The sequence below is a fragment of the Megalops cyprinoides genome, chromosome 17, assembly GCF_013368585.1.
Source record: "Megalops cyprinoides isolate fMegCyp1 chromosome 17, fMegCyp1.pri, whole genome shotgun sequence".
Classification (NCBI taxonomy): Eukaryota; Metazoa; Chordata; class Actinopteri; order Elopiformes; family Megalopidae; genus Megalops; species Megalops cyprinoides.
The window spans coordinates 5,572,429-5,583,944 of NC_050599.1; the positions used below are offsets into that span (position 1 = coordinate 5,572,429).

Here is an 11,516-nt window from a genome sequence, read left to right on the forward strand (position 1 = left end):
TAAAACACTGAAAGCATGAAATTGCTGAGATGGCTTTTGACAGCGTTAACGTTGCATTGAAATTTACAGCACGATTAGCAGTAGTCAGTATACATACATATACATCTGTTTGTGTAGTATTGCAACCTGACAATAACAAACACCGTCATATTAAGATACAAACAATTGTTTTCATTACAACAATCTTGTAGGAACATCCTTCATTAAATGTCATTATTAAAAGTGCAAATGTATTTTCCCTATTAAACATTCGTAAACAAACACTGTAAATATATAAACGAGAGATAATAGTGTGTTTAAGTGTCTTGTTTTAAATCTCTGTTCACAAACGAAGAATTCTGCGTATACTTCTCCGTCCTCACTTGTTGCAAGTCTTGCATGTCTTCACCTCGGTTTTTATGCCCGCTTGCAGCATTCCATTGCGGGCGACGCTTCAATATTTGGTGCACAAGGAATACCAGGATTAGAATCATGAACACAATACATACTATGATTCCGAGAAGACCCCCTGGCGTCACAGCAGGACTTGGATAGCTCGAAGTTGGGGTCACGAAATCGGTAGAGAAGGTTGTTGTGTCATACGGCCTGCAATCATATCCATCAATCAGTTCATATCCCTCATTACAGGAGCACACATAACCTCCATATGTGTTTTTGCACTCCTGCTCACAATAATACATGTCACATTCGTTAATATCGACACAGTATATTTTATCGCGTTCGTCTTTTATGAAGCCTTCGGGGCACATACAGTCATTGGGGTCGTTTATATCACACTCGGCAAGACATTCTTCAAAAGGACAATGGAGTTCGCACTTTCGAAAGTCATCGCTTCGCTGAATGTAACCACTGAAGCACGAACAGTTGTAGCTACCAGGCACGTTAATACACTCGTGCTCGCAAGGCATTGAGGAGCATTCGTCTATGTCGACGCAATTGTTATTAACCATTTGGAAACCATCATGGCATTTGCATACAAAACTACCTATAGTATTGACACATTTCAGGTTCTGACATATTCTTGCATCGAGACAATCATCGATGTCTTTGCATTTTTTCCCATCCTCTGTCAACTGGAATCCAGGCTTGCACAGACATTCATAGCTGTTATTCTTCGGTGAGCAATAATGTTCACATCCTGCCCTGGCACATGGGTCATTTGATACATTTGCACAGGAGACGTTATTCCTTTCAAGTGCCTGTCCAGGCGGACAACTGCACTGTCCACCCTGAAAACACTGATGATCGCAACCACCTTTCGCTATCTCGCAGCTCCATGGAGCCCTGATCCACTGATTTTCGGGTAAACAGATGTGCCTAATTCCAGAGGGACGGGCCGTCGCAATGCTTCCAGGAGGAAGCGAACGGAAACCTTCGCCTTGAAATCCCAAAAGAGTATGATAGGAGAGAGTCTTGTCGGTTCCTTCTGGCACCAGGGGCTCACACATACTGCCGAAAGAGTACCCACACAGAAAACCATCTATCTCATCATCACACGATCTTTCGCTCCACTTCAGGTCCTTCGAAATCGACACGCACCGTGGACCACAAACGGTCTCGTTACTTTTCCAGTTGGTAAAGTCCGAGTGAACTCCTGCTCCTGTTATCCACTCGTACCCTCTCAATCCAGTCGTGACATCGGTGCATCCACTTTTACTAAACTTCAATCCAATCCAAAAGTCTCCTGTATTATTGTTTAGCAATATAGCTAAAGCATCATGTGATATTTTAGAGTGCAATGTTACTAAGTGTCCTGATTTTTCTTGACACCTTGTTAGTGCCGTCGTAAAATTCGCTATCTTCCGTGAAGTGGCGAAGCAATCCTTCGAAATACAGAAACCGTTATCCATTGTTTCTCCCTTTACTCGCGACAGAATCACGACAGTTAAAAGCAAAACTAAATCCTTCATTCTTCTGCGTAAACGTTCAAAAGTAACGTTATGCTGCCTGGTTGGTAAGGCTGAAAGATGACAGTGACGCGGCTGTGTGCTGTCTTTATAAACGGGCCGTCCCGTGTTTAATGCCAGAGGAAGGAACTTCCTCTTTGGCTGTGTAGTTGCTTCATCCTCTCCCAATGACTTTCTTTCCTCCTTTTGAGATTGACTACAATACGTATGAGATCTTCCTCCTTCGAGACTGAGCACAATACGTATGAGGTTTTAAAATAAAAACGATGAAAATAACGTCATGTTTTCCTCTCCTTCTCCACCAAAAATTAATTTTTTTTTCACATTTCATTTCAGAAATCTTTTTTTTTTTTTTTTGCTAGTCTCCGTTTCAAGAATGGACCACAAATGGAGTGAACGTACAATAATAATCATCCATTTAAGTACACGTGTTAGATTTGCCTTTGATTCTATATGATAACGTTAATTTCTAATATTTATACTTTAAATGTTTTTATTTAAATGCTGCGTGTGGTGTGAGTGACTGAACACGTCTTTTTACTCATTTTTAACACTTTTTAACTTTGTCGTATTTCACGCTTGCTTGACGATTTGGATATTCTGTGCCTCATTAAATTCAAGCAAGTTTGCCATGGGTTATATATACCGTTGTTTTTCAGTCAATATTGTCAATTCGAAACTGTTTTCACAGACTTTCCCTTATTCCTTCACCTTCCTCAGAAGTAACAACTGGGGTTATGTTTCTAAACGCAGGCTGGAAATCTTTCTGTTTGTCCAGAAAATGCTTGAATGATGAAACAGGAATTGAGTATTCAAGGGGATAATTCTGCACAAACAGTTGTACATTCAGATATACTTAATCGTGAGGAACATTGTCCATTTTTTTTTACGCTGACATGCGTTGTGACGTTGTGTCCTGTCCGGGACTGACAGAAAAGAGAGAACTGCAGGATGCAAATCACAGTCTTCAGATGTGTGTTTATTTGGGCTACAGAGAGAGTGAGGCAGCACACACACATACGCAAAGGATAAAGTAAATAAATACTCCTCGGCTTCTTCTCACATATGGTCAAGGAAAACACGGCCATCTAAATGCCGATTGGTTAGTACAAATGCTAGCGCCTGGGAGAAGGTATACTTCTGCGACATGAATTGTAAATAGCACATTTTGTTTTTAATAAGGAAATACAATTGGGCAATATAGAGTGGGAGGATGAAGTGTATGAAGTGTCAGTGTGGTAGCTGTTTATTTCTGGCTGTGTTTTTGGACCTCATGAGTATTTATTTATTTATTTTACTTTCAAGAGCACTTCAGTTTCCCCTATTTTATCCACCACAGAAAAAAACAGTGGCTATGCAAAGGCAACAACAAACACTTAAGGAAATCACTGCTGCTGGAGTGGTTGTTTGTATGGAAAGTGTGACGCATATGGCAGTGAAGTCTTATTAGTAACATATAATTAACATTATGTAATACATAACATTTCTTGTATACAGTTGCATTTGCATTCATAAACTTTGAGGAAAATACATCTGGGTGGGATCCTCCCATAAGCCCAAAATAAAATAACAATACACTGTCAATCTCTAGGTTCCCCACACAGCCAAGATTGTGGTCATCTCTTTTTGGCCAAGTGTAGAAAGTCGCTTAGGGTTGGCTAGAATGAATATGTGTGTCTTTTAGGTGAATGTGAAGAAAAGACAAAGGTGAAAAGCATAAAAGCAGTGTAGCATAGTAGTAAAGGAGAAGGATTCGTAACCAAAAGGTTGCCAGTTCAATTCCCTGCTGGGGCACTGCTGCTGTACCCTTGGGCAAGGATACAACCCACAATTGCCTCAGTAAATATCCAGCTGTATAAATAGATGATATGTGAAGCTGTAACCTCTGTAAGTCAGTCTGGATAAGAGTGTCTGCTAAATGACAATAATGTAATAATGTCAAAAGGGAGGACAAGAAGATTTGCAGTGATATAGTAAGGCTGGAATATTAAGGAGAACATAAGGGTCCTTTATTGTGTGGCAGGATGAGACTTCATCCAATCCCTATGTTTAAATGAGGTTAGATGGCACAGAAGTAAATTGACATGAGTCAGACCTCAAAGATGTTTGGTTATTTCTTCAGGAAACTGCATGAAGTGCCTAATTCTCGGTGCTGCATTGGTAAGGGGTATGCATCACCAAACCCTGTGTTGGATGTTGCAGTGGTTTCCATCCCCATATTTACACACGTTTTTCCCAGAGAACACTGGAGCTTGATGCCAGTGTAACCCGCACGAACACAAATGTGTCTGTGAAATTGCTTTAAATTTTACTTAAAAAGGCAAACAAACAAGGAAATGAGGACAAAATGTCATAGATCATCGTGCAACCATTCATTTTCCCTGGAAGTCCTCAGCATGGAGGGAATACGACAAGATTCTCTGTGGTGTTTCTCTGACCATACTCTCCCTTTCTGAATTCAAAATAGATGCATTTTTTTCTTCCTGGCCCAGGATGATTTGTGACCACAATCCACATTTTACCGAAGCAGCAGATGCATGCCAAGGGGAGCTCTTCCATGCATGCTGTCTCTTCAGAAGGTTCATGACCAAGATGGAACACACTCTGAACAGCCTAACTGAACCGCTCAATGTTGAAATAAACCTTTAAAAGGAGAAAAGCGCATGAGAATCTATACGAATGCTTTTAGCATCTTACCAAACACATGTTAAGGGTTTATTTTTTGTCCGTGGTGCTTAGTGCTTTTTAACCAACCGAGACAGGAAAGAGTGCTATGATACTTACAGTATAATAAAAGGCTTTAACCCCTCCACATCACTGCTCATTTTTTAAATATCTAGACTTTTCAAAAAATCCTGAAATGCAGGTTTGGTAGCCACAACATTTGTAGAGTGAGACTTATATGCAGGCATTTTATTGACATGGGGCGGCAGTGTAGCATAGGTGTTAAAGAGTTCAAATCCAGCTGTATAACTGGATAAAACTGTAAAAAAAAAATAATAAAACCTGTATAGATAACTGTCTGCTGAATGCCAGTAATGTAAAACCTAATGTAGAGACATTAGAGGCATCCATGACAGGTGTGGCAGACTGTCAAAAAGAATGCTGCTTGGATTGAGGTCACCGGAGGAGACTGGAGAGGCTGTTCATATCATCTGACAGATTACACGTTTATGAGAGCACTGTTTATGTTGTTAATATAGATTAGTTTTACAATGCTTTAATGGAGCAGTGTAGCATAGTGGTAAGGAGCAAGACTCCTAAACAAAAGGTTGCTGGTTTGATTCCCTGCTGAGGCATTGCTGCTGTACCCTTGGGCAAGGTACTTAACCCACAGCTGTCTCAGTAAATTACCAGCTGTATAAATGGGTAACGTGTAAAAAAAAATTAACCAATGTAAGTTGCTCTGGATAAGAATGTGTGCTAAATGCCAATAAGGTAATGTTTATATTTTAATTTAAAGTATGACAAATGTACATCAGCATGTCAGGATTCACGCTGGCCAGCTGAGAGGTGGGGATCATGTAAAGCTGAAGGTCAAAAAGTGAACGACACTAATCTTGTTAATAGAGGCCATTGGGTAATGATGTTCCCAATTTTTCTAAACAAGTGTCTGCCAAGAAATGAATAGTTGTCGGTCGTAGAGGAGTATTAGTCTCTCAGTGTGTGTCCTGGAACAGCGCTGTGTTAAAGAAGGGAAAAACCCTGGCCATGTGCTGCTGTGCTCCCTTTGTGTCTGAGTGTGCCTGTTTCTCTGTGCGCGCTTGTGCGTGTGCGTGTTTGCGTATGTGCATGTGAGCGCGGGCAGGCAGTTATGTAAGTGTTTGTAGGAAATAGGACGTGCAATTTGCACCTATTTCGCTTTTTTCTGTTGGATAAGATATAAAGCAAATGTCTCTACTTACTAACATCATCAGGGATTCCATCGCTGATTAAAACAAAGAGTAGGGGGTTTTCCCAGTGACCCAGGACACATTTTCCAACCAGCGGCTCTCAGTTTGACCATCTGTTTAGCCTCAAATTTATCTGGGGGGAAAAATCTGTCCCTCTTTACCTCAACTGAGATTTAGTCCATGTTCTGGCTTCACTCAGGTGGGGGTGGCAGATCGATGATGAAAGTCCCAGTTATCCAGTTATCAGGAATCGACTGTTTTAAACCCAACCCTCAATTACACAATTCGTTACTAAACCTCAGGAGTGGTAACTTTGAGTCAAATGAGACTTATTAGACATTTGTGATTGAAGCCTTACACAAGATGCAGTATAGAAGCATTCTGTGAACCTATAACCTACACAGATTTCACCTCACACGATTGTTACCATGTAGATATCTGTGTGTGCAGGTATGTGTGCTTTGGGCATCGGTGTCTATATGTTGCATGTATGTATGTATGTGTGTGTGTGGTGTGTAATGTGCATGACATGTATTTGTATTTAAATTTAAATACCTTCACCATGGGCCATCTTGGTGTTGGGGTTTTAGGCAGCAATGTAGCCAGGAGCAGGGCTCGTAAACGGAAAAGTTGCTGGTTTGATTCTCTGCTGGGCCATTGCTGTTATACCCTTCAGCAAGGAACTTAACCCAGAATTGCCTGAGTAAATATCCACCCGTATAAATGTAAAAGTTGTAATCTATGTAAGTTGCTCTGGAAAAGAGCACCTGCTAGATGACAATAATGTAATGTTTTAAGTCTTATTGCTTTTCAAGTCAGTGTTTCTCAGCACCTTTCCTGGGTCCATACAGTGGACTTTACATAGCAGATTGTGTTAGAACAGTTTCTTTTCTTGTTCCAACAGAGCTCTCAGTTTGCTAATTGGGTCTGATTCAGCTGCTACTTGATTATTCATTTAGGTTTGTCATCGCTTGACAGTATCTGCTTTTAGCTGTTACTAAAAGAAATATATAGTCGCAAAGGTGATAGCAAAGGTTTTCCTTAAATTCATTTGAGTTCATTGGTGCCCTTTTAACTTTTAAATTAGCATTAGGGCTGAGGTCAAGTGAAAAAGACCCGTCAGTCATTCAATCAGTTTTAGGGTATAGCAAGAACTCACAAAATACCTCAGGGGCAGAAAGGAACTTCTGTCAAACAAACACCAACAGCCAACAACATGTTTATTTCATATCAGATGTTACTTGGCAAGATAATCTGTTAAGAGGTGATCAATAAAAATCTATACTAAATTAACACCTCCTTTGGTCTTGGCAAATTAATAGCAGCTGGAATAAAATTGCGCAGAGGGAACATGCCCCTAGGATCAGGTTTTTAGCTGCAGTCATTTGTGATCCAGTGTCATGACTATTGCATTTTATATGCTGTCAATATAAAGGTTTCTGGTAATTCTACTGAATCTCTAGAAAACCACGGAATTTATTGCAAGACATTTGCATTATTTGACACATCACTAGGAACAGTGGGGGTTACAACCTGCTCCATATTTAGCCATCACAATATAAAAATAAAAAATAAAACCAACTTTATAACTTTAATATATATATTAAATTCAATGCCTGCATAGAAACTTCAGAGGTTCACTACTTTGCCCCTAAAGCTGGTCTGAAACGGGTGACAATGTCACCAATGAACGCATTTTGATGCGGCAAATAATCATAAGTTACAAATACTAGATATACAATAACATAAGCTATAATGTCAAATGGAAACAATTAAATTAGAAACTATTACTATCAACAATAACGAATATGTTACTGTAACTGTATAGTTCTAGAGCTCGTCTGACAATATCCAGCGTGTTATCAGACCATATTTCTTAGTTATCCCGCCATGTCGAAGGTTTCTAAAACACTGAAAAAATGACATTACCGAGATGGCCTTTGACAGCATTAACGTTGCATCGAAGTCTACAGCACGATTAGCAGTAGTCAGTATACATACATATACATATGTTTGTGTATTACTGAAACCTGACAATAACATACACGTCATACATACATACGTAACATTAAGATACAAACAGCTGTTTTTATCCCGACAGTCTTGCAGGAACACCCTTCTTTAAATGCCATTATTAAAAGTGCAAATGTATTTTCCCTATTAAACATTTGTAAACAAACACTGTAAATATGAGAACAGGAGATGACAGTGTGTTTAAGTTTCTTGTTTAAAATCTCCGTTCACAAACGAAGGTTTCTTCGTATACTTCTCCGTCGTCACTTGTTGCAAGACTTGCATGTCTTCACCTCGGTTTTTATGCCCGCTTGCAACATTCCACTGCGGGCGACGCTTCAAGATTTGGTGCACAAGGAATACCAGGATTAGAATCATGAACACAATACATACTATGATTCCGAGAAGACCCCCTGGCGTCACAGTAGGAGTTGGATAGCTCGAAGTTGGGGTCACGAAATCAATAAGGAAAGGAGTTGTTGTGACATATTGTCTGCAGTCATATCCATCAATCAGTTCATAGCCCTCATTACAGGAGCACACATAACCTCCATATGTGTTTTTGCACTGCTGATCACATTGATTCGAGTCACATTCGTTAATATCGACACAGTATATTTTATCGCGCTCGTCTTTTATGAAGCCTTCTGGGCAGACACACTGATCGGGGATGTTTTTATCACATGTGGCAAGACATTCTTCAAAAGGACAATGGAGTTCACACTTTCGAAAGTCATCGCTTCGCTGAATGTAACCACTGAAGCACGAACAGTTGTAGCTACCAGGCACGTTAATACACTCGTGTTCGCAAGGCATTGAGAAGCATTCGTTTATGTCGACGCAACTGTTATTAACCATTTGGAAACCATCATGGCATTTGCATACAAAACTACCTATAGTGTTGACACATTTCAGGTTCTGACATATTCTTGCATCGAGACAATCATCGATGTCTTTGCATTTTTTCCCATCCCCTGTCAACTGGAATCCAGGCTTGCACAGACATTCATAGCTCTCATACTTCGGTGAGCAATAATGTTCACACCCTGCCCTGGCACATGGGTCATTTGATACATTTGCACAGGAGACGTTATTCATTTGAAGTGCCTGTCCAGACGGACAACTGCACTGTCTATGCTGTGAACATTCATGATCGCAACCACCTTTCGCTATCTCGCAGCCCCATGGAGCCCTGATCCACTGATTTTCGGTTCCACAGATGTGCCTAATTCCAGAGGGACGGGCCGTCGCAATGCTTCCAGGAGGAAGCGAACGGAAACCTTCGCCTTGAAATCCCAAAAGAGTATGATAGGAGAGAGTCTTGTCGGTTCCTTCTGGCACCAGGGGCTCACACATACTGCCGAAAGAGTACGCACACAGAAAACCATCTATCTCATCATCACACGCTCTTTCGCTCCACTTCAGGTCCTTCGAAATCGACACGCACCGTGGACCACAAATGGTCTCGTTACTTTTCCAGTTGGTAAAGTCCGAGTGAACTCCTGCTCCTGTTATCCACTCGTACCCTCTCAATCCAGTCGTGACATCGGTGCATCCACTTTTGCTAAAGTTCAATCCAATCCAAAAGTCTCCTATATTATTGTTTAGCAATACAGCTAAAGCATCATGTGATATTTTAGAGTGCAATGTTACTAAGTGTCCTGATTTTTCTTGACACCTTGTTAGTGCCGTCGTAAAATTCGCTATCTTCCGTGAAGTGGCGAAGCAATCCTTCGAAATACAGAAACCGTTATCCATTGTTTCTCCCTTTACTCGCGACAGAATCGCGACAGTTAAAAGTACAATTAAATCCTTCATTCTTCTGCGTAAATGTTCAAAAGTAACGTTATGCTGCCTGGTTGATAAGGCTGAGAGTTGGCATTGTCACGGCTGTGTGCGCTGCCTTTATATGCAGGCCGTCCCTTGTATAAAGACAGAGGAAGGAACTTCATCATCTCCTACTGACTTTCTTTCATCATTCCAAGATTGACCACAATACATATGAGATTTTGAAATGAAAACAGGATGAAAATCACGTCATGTCTTACTCTCCTCTGCCAGCAATCGACTTTTTAACTTCAATTTAGTAACCATTTTTGTTAATCTCTAAGAATGGAATACAAATGAAGTGAATGTAAAATTATATTTATCATCCATCCGTGTTACATTTGCGTTTGACTCTGTATGATAGCGTTAATTTTTTATATTCATACTTTAAATAATTTTTTATTAAAATGCTAATATTCTGTAGGCCTACCTCATTAAATTCAAGCAGGGTTGCCATTCCGATCTGTAAATATCCCCTTTGCCATTCAGTCAATATTATCCATTCGAAGCCGTTTTCACAGACTGTCCCCTATTCCTTCACCATCCTCAAAAGTAACAACTGGGGTTATGTTTCCAAACGCGGGCTCGAAATCTTTGTTTTTTTTTTTTTCTAAAACATTGCTTGTATAATGAATATGGGAATTGAGTATGCATGGGAATAATGCTGCATAAACAGTTTTACATTCAGATATACTCAATCGTGAGGAACATTGTCCGTGTTTTTTATGCCGACATGCGTTGTGTCCTGTCCGGGACTGACAGAAAAGAGAGAACTGCAGGATGCAAATCACAGTCTTCAGATGTGTGTTTATTTGGGTTACAGAGAGAGAGGCAGCACACACACACACACACTCAAAGGATAAAATAAATACTTTCGCTTCTCCTCACATGGTGAATGAAAACAGCAAAATGAAAAAAAAAAAAACAATCTAAAAGCTGATTCGTTAATGAAAATACTAGCGCCTGGGAGAAGGTATACTTCTGTGAAATGAATTGTAAATAACACATTTTATTTTTAATAAGGAAATACAATTAGGCAATATAGAGTAGGAGGATGAAGTGTCAGTGAGGTAGCTGTTTATTTCTGGCTGTGTTTTTGGACCCCATGAGTATTTATTTATTTTTTAATTTTCAGGAGCACCTCAATTTCCCCTATTTTATCCACCATAGAAAAAAACAGCGGCTATGCTAAAGGCAATAACAAAAACTTTTTTCATCATTGCTACTGCAGTGGTTGTTTGTTTGGAAAGTCTGATGCATGCAGCAGCAAAGTTCTTATTTCTAACATTACTTAGCATTTCTTCTGTACAATTGCTGACAGGCTTTCAGGTGGAAGGACCCAGGTGCAGATTAGGGTTGACAAACCAGGTGTTTATTTTGACGACAATCCAAAAACGTAGTAATAAAACAGTTTGAGTCAAAACCAGAAAACCGCCAGGCAGAAAATCCATAATCACAAGGCACGTTCAAAATCCAAAAAAAAAAAAAAAAAAAACAAGCAGAAAGTTAAAACCACAGCAAGCAGAAAACAAACCAGGCTGTCAACAAAACAGACAAATACTCTGAGAGAAACTGAGCAGATAGAGGGGTATATATGCACAGACTGGTGATGAGTTAACAGGGAACAGGTGCACAGGATGGCTTCAGGTGGTGGGCGTGGCAGCAGGCAGGTAGGCGGGACAGGAGGCGGGGCAATGGGCTGAAAACAAAAACAAAAGCACGTGCATGCAAAAAAAACAAAACAAAGAAAAGACACACCCACACTGACAGACAGGAAGACTGAAACAATACAAGCAGGACCTCACGCGGAAGTACTGACAATTGTATTTGCCTTAATAAACTTTGGGGGAAATACATCTGGGTGGGATCCTCCCAT

General features: G+C 40.2%; 1 protein-coding gene across 1 annotated transcript; it reads right to left on the reverse strand.

Moving 5' to 3' along the window:
* Nucleotides 1-243: 243 nt before the first annotated feature.
* LOC118792537 (thrombomodulin-like) lies at nucleotides 244-1,981 on the reverse strand. Its single transcript, XM_036550415.1, has one exon. It carries the CDS (start codon nucleotides 1,908-1,910, stop codon nucleotides 297-299), a length of 1,614 nt encoding a protein of 537 aa, XP_036406308.1. The 5' UTR covers nucleotides 1,911-1,981; the 3' UTR covers nucleotides 244-296.
* Between the last annotated feature and the right edge of the window lie 9,535 nt (nucleotides 1,982-11,516).

Excerpts from the sequence above, each read along its gene's own strand:
- LOC118792537 (XM_036550415.1), bottom strand. The coding sequence starts at position 1,910 with ATGAAGGATTTAGTTTTGCTTTTAACTGTCGTGATTCTGTCGCGAGTA.